At 41.5% G+C, this 17,837-nt stretch overlaps 1 protein-coding gene across 2 annotated transcripts in view; it reads left to right on the top strand.

The window, feature by feature from the left end:
- NFKB1 (nuclear factor kappa B subunit 1) overlaps positions 1-17,837 on the top strand; it is a 60,745-nt gene that overhangs the window by 32,021 nt on the left and 10,887 nt on the right. For both annotated transcript variants that reach the window (XM_061360904.1, XM_061360902.1), the window contains exons 7-15: positions 618-781; positions 2,946-3,104; positions 5,023-5,127; positions 6,948-7,039; positions 7,601-7,739; positions 10,853-10,975; positions 12,007-12,096; positions 12,751-12,945; positions 15,634-15,775. In XM_061360904.1, coding sequence (XP_061216888.1) covers positions 618-781; positions 2,946-3,104; positions 5,023-5,127; positions 6,948-7,039; positions 7,601-7,739; positions 10,853-10,975; positions 12,007-12,096; positions 12,751-12,945; positions 15,634-15,775 — 1,209 coding nt within the window. The remainder of the gene's footprint in view (positions 1-617; positions 782-2,945; positions 3,105-5,022; positions 5,128-6,947; positions 7,040-7,600; positions 7,740-10,852; positions 10,976-12,006; positions 12,097-12,750; positions 12,946-15,633; positions 15,776-17,837) is intronic.

The raw sequence follows: 17,837 nt of genomic DNA, 5'->3' as shown, positions 1-17,837 counted from the left end.
AGTTATTGTTTTGTTTTCATACTTCCAGATCTAATTGATTTTTAAACATGCCAGGAGATTTTTACAAAAGCACATTTTGTTATTATGGAAGTTTTCATTCAAGTAGGTACCTGAAGTGTTTTGCTGAATGTCCAGGGCCGTGCTTAAAACATTTCCTTTGGAAAACCTTGCACTGTTTTTAGCTTTTTAGCTTGGTCTCCAAATCATTTTGAACAGATGGAGCTTATTCTAAGCAGTTGTTCTGTATAACAGACATATAGAATGAAATATTAATGTCATTGCCAAGACAGAGCAAACAAAGTGTGACAGCCAGATTTTCAGATGTTTTTAAGTTGCTTTCACAGTGTAAGTCTGAAACCTAATACTTATGCCATGGGAAAAATCCAAGTACCCATACAGTCACTGCCGTATAACGGTGCACATGTTATGTATTTTGTAAGCTTGGATTTTTCTTACTGGAAGATTTGCCCTCAAGAATTAATAGTGCTTAAGTAAGCCCACAGATTCTGTCCATTGACTTCAGTTGTGTAGCTGCCTCTCTGGTAAGAGAGAGAGTGCCTGCAGCAGGTTTGGCATAAAGAATTAATAAAATGTTTCCCTTGATCAAAACTTGGCAGGTTTGCAAATCTTGGAATACTTCATGTCACAAAGAAGAAAGTGTTTGAAACTCTGGAAACACGCATGATAGATGCTTGCAAAAAAGGATACAACCCAGGACTCCTGGTGCATCCTGAACTTGGCTATCTGCAGGCAGAAGAATGTGGAGACAGACAGCTAACTGGTATGTAGAACTGATGGCCTGGGTTTAGTAGGACTTTTAATAGGTTTTTTAGTAAAAAAAAAAAAAAAAAAAGGTTTAGCTTCTGAAAACGCAGATTCTTAGAGAAAGGCTTTTGATAGGAAGACAGCCTATGGCTGTGTAGTTTAAGATGTGGTGTGTTGTTGCTGTGTTTTAAAGAGTCTGAATGAAGGACTCAGTGCTGTCAACACGCACATGAGATAGAGCAACATCCTTCAGTAGCTGCCTGTACCCATCTCTGCCCCTGTATTCATTGGTCTTCTCCTGTTTAATGAGATGATAAACAGCCATTTTGCATTATTGCTGCAAGACATACTATCCTTAAGTAACTTGGGGACCTTCTTTTGAGAATATTCTTTCATTCGGCTGCATTTCACCCATATCCTGCAAAATGAGCTCCAGCCACACTGCCAGAGTTGCAGAGGGCAGAGGCAGGGACTGAGAGAACTAAGAACCTTCTACTGTAGAAGATCAGTTTTGAGACCATCTAAGGAGCCTGATGGCACACAGGTCCATGGGACCTGATGAGATGCATCCGCAGGTCCTGAGGTAACTGGTGGGTGAAGTTGCCGAGCCACCATCCATCATATTTGAGAAGCCTTGGCAGTCTGGTGAAGCTCCCACTGACTGGAAAAGGGGAAATATAACCCTTGTTTTTTAAAAGGTAAAAAACAAAGACCCAGGGAACTACAGGTGGGTCAGTCTCACCTCAGTGCGGGGTAAGATCATGGAGCAGATCCACCTAGAAACTACACTGAAGCACATGGAACATAAGGAGGTGATTGGCAACAACCAACATGGCTTCACTGAGGGCAGGTTGTGCATGACAAATTTGGTGGCCTTCTACAGTGGGGTATGGCAGTGGTGGATAAGGGAAGAGAGAGTGACATCATCTACCTGGACCTGTACAGAGCTTTTGACAACATCCTTGACTCAAAACTGGAGAAACATGGGTTTGACAGATGGACGGGTGGACTGGTGCATCTATAAGCAATTGGCTGGATGGTCTCACTCAGAGTTGTGATCAATGGCTTAATGTCCAAGTGAAGACCAGTGACAAGTGGTGTTCTTCAGAAGTCATTATTGGAACTGGCACTGTTCAACATCTTTGTCAGAGGCATGGACAGTGGGATTGAGTGCACCCTCAGCAAGTCTGACGTGGACACTAAGCTGTGTGGTCCGGTCAGCACACTCTAGGGAAGGGATGCCATCCAGAGGGACCTTGACACGCTTGAGAGGTGGGCCCATGTGAACCTCATGAAGTTCAACAAAGCCAAGTGCATGGTCCTCCACCTGCGTCAGGGCAATCCCAGGCACAAATACGGGCTGGGCAGAGAATGGATTGAGACCAGCCCTGATGAGGAGGACGTGGGGTGTTGATTGATGAGAAGCCCAATATAAGCCAGCAGTGTGCTCTTGCAGCCCAGAAAGCCAACTGCGTGTTGGGCTGCATCAAAAGGAGCATGACCAGCAGGTCAAAGGATCCTGCTCCATGTTTGTGAGACTCCACCTGGAGCATTGAGTTCAGCTCTGGAGCTCCCAACATAAGGACATGGAGCTATTGGAGTGAGAGCAGAGGAGGCCACAAAATTGGTCAGAGGGAGCAGCTCTCCTATGAAGACAGGCTGAGAGAGTTGGGCTTGTTCAGCCTGAAGAGGGGAAGGCTCCAGAGAGGCTTTATAGCAGCATTCCAGTACCTAAAGGGGAACTACGAGAAATCTGGAGGACTTTTTACAAGAGCGTGTTGTGATAGGACAAGGAGGATTGCTTTCAGGCTGAAGGAGGGGAGATTCACATTAGACATTAAGAAGGAATTATTTTTTGTGAGGATGGTGAGGCCCTGGCACAGGTTGCCCAGAGAAGCTGTGGCTGCTCCATCCCTGACAGTGTTCAAGGCCAGGTTGGATAGGGCTTGGAGCAACCTGCTTTAGTGTGTGGTGTCCCTGCCCATGGCAGGGGGTTGGAACTACATATCTTTAAGGTCCCTTCCAACCTATACCACTCTACGATCCTGTGATACTAAATTAAAAAGAAAGCATTTCCTGCGTACTGGTGGCTTGTGATAGTAATGGTTGGAAAATGCTTTCTTTGTTTTGTTATGGGTCATCCCCTTGTGTTAATTCATCTGTCTACTTATCCGTTCCAGAACGAGAAAGAGAAATTATTCGTCAGGCAGCAGTACAGCAGACTAAAGAAATGGATCTCAGTGTGGTGCGTCTGATGTTTACAGCCTTCCTCCCTGACAGTAATGGTAGTTTCACACGGAAACTTGATCCTGTTATATCAGACGCAATATATGACAGCAGTAAGTATATTTGACTTTAATTACTTTTTCAATAAGGGGGGAGCTTTAGTACGTGCAAAAATGATGTGTACATAATGCTGTAGGTAGATTCATCTAGCCCTGCTGCTTGCCTGTTATGTGATCAATAACAAGTAAGTAGCCCCTGCATAATTAGCCTCATGTCTACCCAAATACATGTTATCATTCTGGTGTTTAATAGATGGTGATGTAAGCTGTAACGAAAGATGATATTTTGCTGTTAGCATGTTTAATCCTGCCACTTTTATTATGAGGATTTTGTAAATTCTTGTTACATTCATAAGAAGCGCTTGAATTCTGTGGGGTTTTCAGTTGTTTTCTGTGACAAAGCCTTGTCATGCAAGATGTGAGGAAAAAATTACTTTGCTTCAATCATTGTTAAAAGTCTGACACCTTTCAGCTTAGCTGGCGAGCTGCTTGTCCTTGCTTTGTGAGCACAAGCAGAGTTCACAGTCCTTTAGACCTGTCAGTATTTTTCTTCTGTGACATCCCTCTGTCTTTTTTCTAAGTGAATCTTTTAACTTCATGTTTTCCTTTGTGCATTTCAATTCTACTTACTCATTTTACCTGAACCCATTCTGTTGCCTGAGTCTTCCTCCCGGTAGCTGTGGATTACCATGTTCCTGATACTCATTCTGTAATGACTCAGAAAAAGTACCTTATTTTACTTTGCTCAACAGTCATGCTTATATCATCTTTTTTTAAGGACAAAGTCTAAATGAAAAGGTATTAAATGCAATTGTTCAAATATAGTCAGCTTTGCTACTCAGTGGGGAGTGTAATGATGTAGTGCAGCCATTTTGCATATATTCACTGAGTGAAAAAGTGATGTCTGCTGTTCTTATACCACACATGACGTGCATTTTCTGGATGAGAAAACACAGTCTTTTCATCTGGAAGCTGAGGTGATTTACCAAGCAGTGTCTTTAAGGAATCCTGTTAATTTCATCAGAAACAAATTCCACTGGTTTTCATTACTCTCACACCTGCATAATGATAGAAAGTATTTGTAAAGCAAAGAGGTGCAGGAGGGCAAAGCATCAACAGAGGCAGAGCATGTATCAAGCCATACATATAAAACCAATTGAAGTTATCCTGTTGTTCTGAACCTGACCATCAAAATTTTGACTCCAACTATGGATATGAATAGGGGAGAAATTTTGTATGCATGTTTCTGCAGTTTTAAGTTGCTTCAGAGATGTCAGTTACTAGTTTTTGAGCCCCCAAGGTAAACTCTTGCTCATTAATTCTGAATTAACATTTATTAATTCCAGTTCTTGGTTTCTGGGTTTTTTTTCTAACACTCTTCATTGGCACCATTCAAGCCTCTTCCACAGCGTAGACGCAACTTTTGCTAGCTGTCTATGACAGCTGCTTTTACTTACCAGGTGATAGTTCTGTCTTGAGGACCGATAGGTATGCACTGATGCCTCTACTAAGATCTGTGGAGGGAGGCTTTTTTACCACTGTGTAAAGCAAAGAATTGCATATTGCAGTGAAACAGTGAGAGTCACACTGTCAAGAAAATGGGAAAAAAACCCATACGTTCTCTTGTTAGTGCTGGTGTAGAGTACTGAATGCAGTTCACTGCTGTGCTACTTCAGTAGTTCAGTAATTCCACCAGTAATTGTGCTGGAATGGCCAGGGCCATTTATAGTTCACAGTTCAGTTAAAGCTTAGAGGATAAAACATTTTGCCTTTCAGATGAAAAACTGTGGATTTGTCCATGTTTAAAAACATAGGCAAATTTTCATAGGTTGTACTGAAGACTTGTCTTTGTACTGCATTGGGGGGGGGGGGGAATGTTGGGTTTGTTTTTTTGGGGGGTTGAGTTTGGGGGTTTTTTGATCTAAAACCACTATGAACGTAAGCATTTCCTTTTAATGTTTCTTTTCAATAGAAGCTCCCAATGCCTCCAACTTAAAAATTGTCAGAATGGACAGAACAGCAGGGTGTGTAACTGGAGGGGAAGAGATTTACCTTCTCTGTGACAAGGTTCAGAAAGGTAAGAGTGCTGAGTATTGTAAGGCACACCAGGGTGTTCATCTGGATCACATGTGAAGCCTGCTATGCTGCCTTAGTATTCTCCTGCTCTGATAGGGCAGCAGGAATCATAAGCACTGAGCCTTTCTGCAAGTCAGGCCAGCAGTCCAGAAAGTGAATAAATCAAAACAATCTCTTGCAAAGCAAATCCAGCTTGTGTTGCCTCCACAGAGACCATGGGATCATCTTTGTTCTTCTCAGATTTCTGCCCTTGGCCATGTTCTGGGGTTTTTTTGGATGGTGGGTCCTGGAGGATAATTGACTCCATTAACTTAACTCCTGCTCTGAATTATGTTAAAGTTTCTGATTTATTATTAAGTTCCTGATGAAAAAGAGTAAGAATGAGCATTCTTTATTAACCACTGATGGGAACTGAATGCATTCAGCACTGCTGCTGGTAACTTTGGGTTTAGGTATATGCTAATGCTGGAGAATACTCAGTGTAATTTTGGTGATCTCTACTCATGCCTATAAATGTGTCAGGATTGAGCTGGTGTGGTTTTGAATGCTTTGGTTTTGGATAGGAAGGTAATGGTTCATGTGGTTGGTTGTAGCATTGGGGCTGAACTAAAAAGGAAAAAAAAAAAGTGTGAGTGAGGGAAATCCTTTGGATTTCAGCTGTAGGTAGTACCTGGACACCATGGTGCAAATTGCATGGTGGAGCAGGAGCACTGTTCTTGCCTGTTTGGAATCGGTCCCTGTACATGTCGTTAAAATCACATTGTCCTTTTCCACCTTTCTTGCAAACGTTCTTCTACCACTTAGGAAAGAGAGAGGGCTCCTGAGGGCTTTTAGGAGCTTTGAAAGTGCTGTTTTCCTTCAGCAGCATATATACCCTCAGCCATCACAAGGGCTGAGATGAAACATACCTCTTGTGCACTAAATAAATAAATAAATGTCTGATTCAGTGGAAGCCCTGAGGTGGGGTTTCCCCTGACCTGGCTGCTCTCAGAAACCTCCTGCCTGAAGGAACTTGAGCATGCAGGACAGCAGGACTAGACATGGTGGTTCACAGTCTTAAGACTAGCAGGTGATGGACCAGAGGAAGCATCCTGTTTGCTCCAAAAGGCTGTCCCACCTCAGTCACCCTAAGAGAGAATGGGCTTTTTCTGGGTTTTTCTCACCAGGAGTGCTGGGAAGGAGTATGCTAATGTGATACTTCCCAAAAGCTTCCAAAAATATAAATAAATACAAAGAAAACAAAAGAAAACGTGTTTAGAGGAGCAGACGCCAAATCACAGTTTCTGTCCCATGCTGAGTTTGGGGGTGAGGGATCACTGCTGACGTGCCGCTCGCTCACACCCGTGCTGTCTCTCTGAGCCACAGCCCCAGGGTGGCAGTCTGCCAGCAGCAAGCGGAACTTGAACTGTGGCACTTCAGGTTTTGCTACAGTGTTTTTTGAACTGAAACTGTTGGAGGAGGGAGGGTGGTTTCTACATTTCACGCTTCAAGTTCTCCCCTCCCTACGTGTTTTTTCCCAAAAAAGCTCCTCTGGAATGGGTTATAGCCCCAGAATAGGAAGAGGTATTGAGCCTAGTTCTCCTTTTATTGCTCAGTAAATAAGAACTTTACTGAAGCCATTAGAATTAGGCTGATCTAAAAATCGTATCAAAAATGCATTATGATCTTTTCATAAAATGTATAAAAGTGATAATTCATGCATCATGTAATATTGTCATCCAGCCAAAACATGACCATGTAGATTTTTATCTGAAATAAACCTAGCCGAAGGTTAAACAAACGCACAGACATCGCAATGAGTGTTTCTTTCACTCTTTGCAGATGATATTCAAATACGTTTCTACGAGGAGGATGAGAATGGTGGTATGTGGGAAGGCTTTGGAGACTTTTCTCCTACAGATGTACATAGACAGGTAAGTAACAGAGCATGTAGTTTGTTGTGGATTTTCTTATGTCTGTAAACTAGGATTATATTATAATTAGTAAACGAGGTGAAAGCATCTGTATATCCTCTTCTTTTGTTGGTTACTTCCTAATAATAATAAAATTTTAACTGTTCTTTAAAGACATAGTAAAGTTATTAAGCAGGTGAGGAATGCAGTGTGAGGAAATTGGTATATAGACCCATTGCTTTGACATGCACCAGGGTAAATTGGGAAGGTTCTCAGAGCTCCTGTGAACTGAGAAAGCCACAGAATCGACGCTAAATGATGCGGGGACAAACAAGCAGCAGTGCTAACGTCATGACGTTGCGATACTTTCTGTGGCAGTTCTGCCTTTCCCAAAAGCTTTAGGACTTGGAACTCAAAAGTGCAGCTGAAAAGTAAAATGGAATTTTGTTGTTGCAGATTTTTGCTAAGAGTTTTTGCCTCACAATCCATGAAGCAACCCTTAATAAGCAACCCAAATGTAAAAGCAAAGGTGTCAAAATCTATGCTCCATGATAGATGAGCTTATACTTGTTTTCTTCACAGTTTGCTATTGTGTTCAAAACACCCAAGTATCGAGATGTCAATATCACAAAACCAGCATCTGTATTTGTACAACTGCGTCGGAAATCTGATCTAGAAACAAGCGAACCAAAGCCTTTTCTCTACTATCCAGAAATCAAAGGTAATTCATTAAACCTCTTTTATATAGAATCATAGAATCAGCTAGGTTGGAAAAGACCTTTAAGATCATCAAATCCAGCCACTACCCACTGCCAAGACACCATTAAACCATGTCACTAAGGGCCTCATCTATATATTCTTTGAACACTTCCAGGGACAGTGATTCCACCACTGCCCTGGGCAGCCTGTTCCAATGCCTGACCACCCTTTCGGTGGAGAAATTTTTCCTAATATCCAGTCTAAACCTCCCCCGGTGCAGCTTGAGGCCGTTACCTCTTGTCCTATTACTTGTTACCTGGGAGAAGAAACCAACCCCCACTTCTCTACGTCCTCCTTGGTAGTTGTAGGGTGATACGGTCTCCCTTGAGCCTTCTCCAGACTTAAACACCCCCAGTTCCCTCAGCTGTTCCTCACCACACTTGTGCTCCAGACCCTTCACCAGCTTTGCTGCTCTTTTCTGGACCTACTCCAGCAACTCAATGTCTCTCTTGTAGTGAGGGGCCCAGAACTGAACACAGTGTTTGAGATGCAGCCTCACCAGTGCCAAGTACAGGGGGATGATTGCTGCCCTGGCCCTGCTGGCTACTTAGGATCATATGCTCCATGATCTTTCCCAGCACTGAGGTCAGGCTGACAGGCTTGTAGTTTCCGAAATCTTCCTTCCTGCCTTTTTAGTAGCGGCGTCACATTGGCCAATTTCCAGTCATCAGGAACCTGCCCACTAGACCAGGAAATACGTATTCCAGTATAAATACGTACTGGAGAAAGAACTGTAGGATGCCTAGGAATGTCTTTAATAAGATGGAACTTCTTGGAATGGGGGAATTTTTTTGTAGTTGTTATTTTTAGAAAATAGGGCATTTGTGTCCTTGTTTGGTGCAGTATGAGCCATGGTAGCTCTGTAATGGGTCCGTAGGCTTTTTGTTGGACTGGTGAGCAGTAAATCCGTGCGTGTTTACCTTGTGAGGCTCACTCCCTGCGTGATTCTTACATGCACACATGCCTGTCCATGCAGTAGATGGCACTCTCTTCCTCTGAGTTTCTGCAGAATAGTATCTGAGAACATTTTTCTGACAGTACCTTCAGATGAAGCCTTAAACCAAAGACTCATTGGTATCTGGTGGAAAACGTATGTATTTTGCAGTTCTCTCCTTCTACCATCATGCTTCACAACTTCACTGATGTTTTTCACTGTACTAGTTCAGTAAGCCCAAGACACTTGTAAGAGCAGGAAAAGTACTGTTTCAATCTTTTGTGTAGTTGCTTAGTGGAAGTAGAATAGTTGACATCAGACCTCCTTCCTAAGTTGTTAGGAAAGAAGTTTAACTAGCAGATCTGTGCCCTTTAAAGTCTACAGTGTTTGATGTGAATGGCAGCAACAATCATGGGTTTAAATATCAGTAATGTTAATGATATGGAAGTGCCTAGAGGCCCAAGCCAGAATTGGTCTTTCATTGTGCTAAGACAATCTTAACAGTTCACCTGCCTGCAGGTTACAGTATAACATCTTAATCTTGCATGTTTTCAGTGCCTAACTTAGAGCCAAAATCAATACCCTGTCAAAATCTCTAAAATACGTGTATTAGTGGTGATGGACTAAGGAGGGCTGAGAAAAAAAGGATGGTGGTTGACATCCAAGTGAATGTACTTTACACTTATTACAATAAAATAGCAGAAAGCATGCATTCACAAAACCTTAGAATTGCTGGAGGATTTTGTATCAGCAATGATTTTCAGGAATCTTGCACAAGTATTATGGAAGGCGGAAGTCTACAACTGCAGGGCAAAGCTGCCAGACCAGAAGTAAACCTCTTTCATGTGCCTCTTAATGGAGTTAAATTAATTCAACACGGTTATGTGTATTTTCAGATGCCCTACACAACCTAATCATGAAATCACCACTTAGGGGCTGCTCTTTTCCTTGTTGCAAGTGTTCATGCAAACTTAGACACGTGTATGTGGATTTTTTGTTTGTTTCTCTGACTAGATTGCTCTCTAGAGTTTTCTCTCCTCATCAGTGTATGCTTGGCGTGTGCATGTGTATTTACTTACAGATCATGTGTACCTGGAAGTAATGCACTTGTACGTTTCAGTATACTGCTTCATGTATTCCTCTGTCTCACTTGATGCACTGACTGATGTGCCTGTGCATGAAATTTCTTTTTGTCGTAGGGCTGTTGAAAACTATCAGGTTCATGAGCAAAGGGTATTTTGTTCTTTTCTCAACAATCTTACTGGATTTAAACCCCTGTAGTGTTTGTATCCCTACTTGTGTAGCTGTCTGGTAGCTCTCACATTTTCACTTTCCCTAGTATTGGGAATCTTTGCGGTTTGCTTTCCAAGGGGCCTCAGTACTATTACACTATAGAATATTTAGGTTTGGTTTTCCTATTTCTGCCTGTCATGGTTTTGACAGTGTAATGTCCTGCCTGACAGTCATCTATCTTCATTCTGGTGGCTTTTCTGATACTTTAAGTAAATCATTTCAAGCAAACATTGTTTTCACCTTTTCTTGCCATCCTTGCCCTTAACTAGAAGTTCAAAAAGCACTGCAGGTACTCTGCATTGTTGGAAATCAAAAAGCCTTGTGATTTGCTGACCCTTTCAGAAGGGTCCATTTCTGAAGTAGATTTGCTTAGTAGAAGAGCCTGGGCATATATTCCTCAAAGACAAATTTTCTTCAACAAGTTTGTGGTTCAGGGCACTTGTGCTGGTTTATGACTTGGCTTAGACATAGAGCAATTTTGGGACCACTGATTTCCATGAGACGCTTTTGAAGGAGATGCTGAGCCCCCTAAGACACCTCTGTACATTTCCTTCCCAGTCTGGGCACAAGGCACCTGACGTAACTGAAGAGACCACATGAGCCCAGGTGATGCTTTTGGTCTTGCTGGGGACTTGGCAGTAGCTTGCTTCTCACAGGGATTCTCACTGCTCCATTATATACAAATTTGTTCTGTTATTTTGAGCTTGAAGAGAGTTGACTTTTCTACAACACTGCATTTTCCTTTTTGAAGTAGTAAACGTAAGTAATGCTTTATGTATTCACATGCTGCTCTCTGTATGTCCACCTGTAAGAGTGACTCTTTACTGCATCTGTTCTTCCTAACCCAGACAAAGAGGAAGTGCAAAGGAAACGACAGAAGCTCATGCCAAACTTCTCTGATGGCTTCGGTGGAGGCAGCGGCACAGGAGGAGGTGGCATGTATGGAGGGGGAGGTGGCAGTGCTGGCTCTGGTAAGGCAGCAGTTTTGGTCAGAAAGGAAAAGAGGTTCTACTTTGAGAGCAGGACAGATGATTATTCTGATTTTTAAAATGTGATGAGGACTTTTGTCTCCTTCTAGATAGATAAGACCTGACTCTCCCGTCTTTATACCACTGTTACTCATTTCAGTCCAAGTACCTCATTGCTTTCTAAATATTTCATCAGATCATTTTTTTTCCTACTTGGATATAAGGTTCCTGGTGACTTTTCTTTTACCTTTTCCTTGAAGCTTTAAGTCACAGATAACACCTTTCTGTTTGAGGGAGTCTAGTCAGGAATCCATAGCACCTTAGCTTTTTTGCTTCCTAGGGCCTCAGAGGCACTGAAATTCAAGAGACAGCTCAGCTGAGTACCATCTTATATGCTTCAGATTTCAACAGGTTCTTAGTTATTTCTGAGACCTTGAGTATAATTTGGCAAATTAACCCTGTTAGTGCAAAGAACTATTACAAAGTTTGCAAAATTTTCTGTGCTTTATCTGTTGAAGCCAGAGTGTATCTGGGATGCGTAAGAGCATTGCTTCAGTGCTTGCAGCAAAGCATTAAAAACTTGTAGATCAGCAAATTTCATCTGAACCACAATACCTTTTCAATCCTTCTTTATAGAGCAAAGGACAGAGCAGCAGTTTTCAAATAGTTACCTGCATTGCTAGCAGCACATCTGTAACAACAGAATGGGATCTATTGTAGTCACAAAGATTCAAAAGCACAGAGGTAGCCTGTGAAGTCTCAGCTGAGTTTTAGATGGAGTATACTAGTGATACTACATTTGTGTGGATTTATGGATATTGGGATAGAGCATGTCACTAGCCAACCATCTAGAATTTCTTGGATTTTGGAAGGATGAGGAACAGTTCACCTTCAGCCTGGAAAAATTAATTGGCTGGAATAAAGCAGAAGGTGTGTAAAAAACAAAATTCCAGTTCTTTAGGATGAGTGTTCTTCCAGATGATGCTTTCATTGCTTTAGGTTGTAATTCTGTTCATTCTTTTTCCTTTCTTTAGGGTTCAGTTATCCTTCATATGGATACTCTGCTTTTGGAGGGATGCATTTCCACCCTGGCACAACAAAGTCCAATGCTGGAATGAAACATGGTAACAGTAAAATGTTGTTCCTTGCAAAAGTCCTGCATGTGCTTATGTATTCAGTGTATGTTTTGAGCAGCAGCCCTTTGCTTGCTTGAACATGCTGATTGCAGGTGATACAAGGACTAGACCAGAGGAAATGTATCTTCCTTTGTCACCATAGTCTGATACACAACAGCCCAGAGAAATAACATAAAAGTCAATGGAAAAGATTAAGTTAATAAAAAGGACATTCTTGGCTTCCTAAAATAAGGAGTATTTGCAGGTTGAATACTCCATACTTATTTCCAAAGTCTAAGGGATGAATTTGGTGTCAGAAGAATAAAAGTAAATCTGAATCATTCAGCTAGATTTCCTGTGAATAATTCAGACTTGCATTCTTGTGTCATAAAATGAGAGGTATATTGTTATATATAAAAGTTCATCTTTAAAGAAGAGGCTGTCAAAAACAGAATATCACTTTAGAGCAAGTTACATTGCTATGTCTGTCCATGTGTGTTGGCATCTGGAGTACTTTGATTCATGAATGCTTAATGACAACACCTATGTAAACGCCAGTATTTGTATAGAGTTTTTAGGGTTTGGTGTTGGCTAGTTGAGCTTTATCACTTGCATAAAAAAGCAAGAGTATTAGACACTAATGGTACTAATTTTTGTTTGAAGGACTATTAAATAGCACAGCTGAACAAGATGGGAAGAGCTCTGATAAACAAAGTGACAAATGGGACGTGAAACGTGATGTGGAACTGGAAACTATAGAGAGGAATGAGTGCAGAACCTTTGGTTATCATGAGGAGAAGAAGGATGATGCTTCTTCCTGTAAAAGTGAAGTAAATGAAACAAATTGGAGGTGTCAGGGTAAGTGAACAAGCAAATGCGTTCAGGGTAGATCAAACAGTAGTATGGGCAAAGCTGGTGTTAAAGGCCTGGAAATTCCATATATATGTTTGCTGTTTTCAAAATATGATAATTCCTCCTGGAGTTAACAGGAGGGATTCCATTCCCCCAAATCTAAGGTTGCTCCCCATACATAGTGTTGGAGATAATCTTCCACCTTTGTACTGCCACTGGGCAGCTGAGCTTCTGCTTGTCATGTAAGGAGAAGAAATAGCTTAGCCTGCTGGGCACATTTAGCACTGCTTAATAATAAACCTGTATGAGGAACACTGGAAGCAGTGAAGGTGCAAGGCATATAATTCAGCAGTTTACTTGGCTTTTCATATTTGATAGGCTTTAACAGATGAGTAAATGGATGTTAGCAGTACTTCTTCCCTGCAATTCTACTGTTAAGCTGCGTGCAAAGTAGCAGTAAAGGTTTGAATTTAAAACGTGAATGTTCCCATGTGAAAAATACACAGTAAAATTAACACTGTTGGGTAGCCAAGTCTTAGACATCAGACAAAAGAGGAGGAAGGCAAGGGAAGTCAGTAAAAACAGCTTAGCAGCAGAGTTGTAAACTATATGCAGACTATAAATTTATAAATGTGAAATATATGCAGACTATAAATATAAATCCATTTGCCAGGCAGGAAGATGTCCTTTCCCTGGATTGTTTTCTCAGAAGAGCTGATGGTCACTTTCTTAAAGGATTTCAGTAATTGTGTTTTTCATGAAATTAAAAACAACAACAGTTGGACTAGAGAGATGTGGTAGTGGTAGGAATTGAGCAGGAACTAATTTCTTGGCTTTTACCAAGCGCACTGTGATTTAGACCACTCTCATTTCCTTCGTCAGGAAGAGGGCACGTTACTTTGTGTATCTCAGCCCTGTGTAACTCTTGCTATTTAACAGCACTAGAAACTGTGGCTTGGGAAACCAGAGTTGCACAGCAGATGGGTTGCAGTTCTCCAAGGTGTAGTAGCTTCTTGTGATCTGAGAAACAGACCGCGCTTCTGAGAGAACCTGAGGAGCTCAGTGCTAGCTCACAGTTCTGGTTGTGATAAATCGCATGACTGACTCAGAGAGAAAAATTTTTTGCTGCTATGTGAAGAAATAATAATGTCCATTTAGCAGTCACCAAGGAGGAGACTGAATTGTTGACCTGGCTTCCCAGTAGTGAATACTGTAGGCAGGAAATTGTTTCTTTTCTTTATCTATTATAATGGCATGAAAAGAGGCAATTTCAAGCTCCAGATTATATGTAGACGCAGAAGAACAGGCTCCATGAAACAGCTCTTGTAGGTTAGAACTTACGGGTATTAAGCTAAATATGCTATTTTATAGTGTTTTGAAGGATATCTTTTCTGTGTGCTTGATACGGGAAACCAGGGAGCTTCAGCATCCAGTTTTTTGGTCTTTGGAAATGTCTGTAATGAGAAAAGGATGAATTGCTTAACACCCTTTGCCCTGCATATGTCTCCTCAACATAACATCTATTTAGTGCTATTACTTAGTGTTACGAGGTAAATAGCATGGGCATACAGTACAGGAACCACAGTGATGGATTTGCTAGAACAATAATCTTCATAGATAGGTGAGTAGGTCTTGGCTTGCAGAAATTATGTGTTTGTACTTATGGGAGATATGCTTCTGAATCAGTCCAAATGCCTGTTTTTTTGTAGCTGGAAATCCTGGGCAATCTCTCCTTATGTGTGCTTTAAATAACAATGTCTGTTTTGCTTGTGTGCTCCTAGTAATTTTTAACCTCACAAGGTTTTATAGAAACATGAAACTGTTCAAAATACAGGTTGGTTTCAGGCGATACTGCTTCCCAGAATGACAACTGGGGTTTGAAAGTTCATCTGTTTCATTTTCACTAGTTTCTTGCTGATACAGAACCACAAGGGTATTGACAGAGCCTCTAGACTGACTTTTTTCCACAAATAAATTTCTGTCCTCCCTTTTCGCCCTTTTGCCTCCCCACCATGACAGATTCTGCTTTCTAAAATCTCGGTGGCTGTACATGTTATAAATCTAGAATCAGGGTACTACAAATACTAAGCATTGTAAGCACTGCAATGTTTCAAACAGGTGCACAGACTCTTTGTGCTGCTGCTGCAAAGCAGGAGAGACTGCATGATTTGAGTGGTGGGAGAGGGTGCACAAAGCCCTGCATTTATTCCATAGCCTTACAGTGACTTTCTGTGCAGTATTTGATGGGTCACTTATGTTTCTTGTGCCTTGGTTCCCTCAAGTTAAGCTACTCAGAACTGCATAGGAGGTTCTTTAAAGTCCTCTGTGGACAAGTCCTCAGATGTCACTTGTATCTAAGCAAATCCAAGTTCCTGCTCCTTTTGTCTCATTACACAAAAGCAGACATCAATGTGTTTAATTCAGTACCACTCAAACTAAAGGTAGCTTCCAGGATTTGACTGTTCTCAAGATTCCTGCTGCCTGAATGCTCATCATGCACCTAGATTTTTTCCCGAGGGACTCATTCCCTCTATCCTTACATCTCATGAGTAACTGGCAAACTGTCTCAGTGAATCAGTGAATAATGCTTGGTGCTCTGCACTTTGTATGTTTTTGGCAGCACAAATGCCTACCCAGAGAAGGTGGTGTTGCAAGGTAGACAAAGCAGATGAAGGCAAAACTTTTGTTTTGCAGATGGTCTGTTCCTGGAGAAGGCCATGCAGCTTGCCAAGCGTCACTGCAATGCTCTCTTTGATTATGCTGTAACCGGAGATGTGAAGATGCTGTTGGCTGTTCAGCGCCATCTCACTGCTGTCCAGGATGATAATGGAGACAAGTAAGTTGGCCTATACTTAACTGGGTTGAAAGTCATGGTTTTGATAGCAGAATGGTGTAGTCAGTTTGTTCTGTCCCTGTGGGTGCCAATTGTGGATTGCAGCTCTGCTGTCACCAAATAAACACCATTCTCCTTTGTGCTGTCTGGGGGTGGTACAGCTGCAGTATAGACATTTTCGTTGCATTTGCAGAAAAGTGACTTGCACCACGAAGTTCATTGATCCAGTCAGTACCTGTCAGAAAGCAGTCTGGTCTTTGCGGGTATGCTGAGCATGCTGTGGGCTTGTTTGCTTTTTTGTACTTAAAAAAGCTTTTTTGTACACTGAGCACAAAGTGCCGCGCCTGCAGCATGGTACACAGTTGATGGGGACCCTCATCTTTGTGCTGAAGGAGAGTGCTGTGCTTTCTATGCCATGAAAGGCTTGTAATTATTGATAGGAAGCTTTAGCTTACCAGATGCACTGGGAGACATTAGAAACTCTGGAGGGTCTCCCTGCAGGAGTGTCCCTGCTGCTTTTCTCTCACTGACACCAAGGTCTACCAAGACAACTATTTTGTTCTTGCTTACATCTGTACTGTACTGTTGTCTTCCAAGAGATTGCATGGATGTTTGTGGCCAACCTGGCTGCTAATATTTGCTAATATCAGTCCTTCAATAATAGGAGCTGTAACAGAAATCCATTTTGTTCCTCTATAGCTATGCAGATTCTGTGGGACTAAGAGACTGAAATACAGTGAGGAACTAATGATTAGTAGTTATTTAAAAACAAATTCAGCAGTAGTGGCTCTGAACACATGCAAGGAATGTGGAAGGAAGTGACATTATCACATCCTCACTTTTTAACTGGCGGGGTTTGGGCAGCCCCTGTGCAATCCCTTATGTTTCCTTAAATTGCAGTGTTTTTTACAGTAGAAGCCACATAAGCCTTAAGGTATCCAGCTAGTTGGAAAATTACAAGTGGCTGAGACATGCTATCCCACTGCAGGATTACCCAGAGAGGCTACAACTTTTCCTCCACTTTGAGTGAAAATAGGTCTCAGGTTACTGATAAAGCACTGCAAAATCAGAGATAGCTGCTTTACTTTTGCTTTTCAGTTGGCAACTTAATGTCTGCTTTGAGGAAAGCAGGAACATGAATGAGGCAGGAGCTAGCAACAAAATCTGCAAGCACTTAGGACAATAGAGTTTCTGAGGTTTTGGGTTTTTTTTAATAATTAAAACCATGAGGTGGGGTAGGACTTGCATTTAAGTATCAGTAAGGTGCCCCTCAGAACTGGACATTCAGCAAAGTCAAAATACTTTTCAGAATGATGACAAGTAGTTGTTTTCTTCCTGAGTCTAGAAGTACCTGCAAATATGTGAGGCTCAAGCTCATGATGTCTTTCTCTTGGGATGTATTTTACTCTGTGAGCATGTAATACATCTGAATTGCGCCTTTTTAACAAAACAGAGTTTTGGTGATGGTCTTCTCACAGGAGCTGGTTTTAAAATATTTAAAATCAGAATTCATAAATCAGTTTTCCTAATTTTCACTTTAATCATGAAAATTGTATGGCAAAAACTACAAGATTTTTGCTTAAGCCTTTAAAGAAATTTTGCTGTTGGCAATTTTGCTCATCTTTCATAAAGGGAGTATATAAGGAGTGAAAATACATTTATTGTGACCCTGTGTTGTGTTTTATGGCTTTAAGACAAAATACATTAATCCCTGATTACTGCATATTTACAGTGAGCACTCAGTAACACCAGCTGGTGCTGCAGTTGTACCAGCACCACTGCTCTTCTCCAGAAGCCCGATGGTGGAGCAGCATTCTGCCTCTGCAGTGGGGCTGAAATGTAGTTTGTCATGTAGGACTGTATAAGAAATGGAATTGACTTGCTCTTTCATGGTCTAGTCATCATGTCTTACAGCATCACATGTAGTGGCAGGGTAAAATTAAAGTACTTGGTACAGGAAATGGAACTAGAGGCAGTAGAAGAGCAGATTCGTTTCTGAAGTGAGATTTGGAAATAAAATGTCAGCATGATAGGGCATAATAAGACACATCTACCAGAGAGCAGA

Source organism: Neopsephotus bourkii, unplaced genomic scaffold (assembly GCF_033783945.1).
Source record: "Neopsephotus bourkii isolate Nb327-2 ecotype Australia unplaced genomic scaffold, CSIRO-AGI_Nbou_v1 NB_1037, whole genome shotgun sequence".
NCBI classification, from domain to species: domain Eukaryota; kingdom Metazoa; phylum Chordata; class Aves; order Psittaciformes; family Psittacidae; genus Neopsephotus; species Neopsephotus bourkii.
Note: the sequence above shows the minus strand (reverse complement) of the source record. Positions and strands in the feature narration are given on the sequence as shown.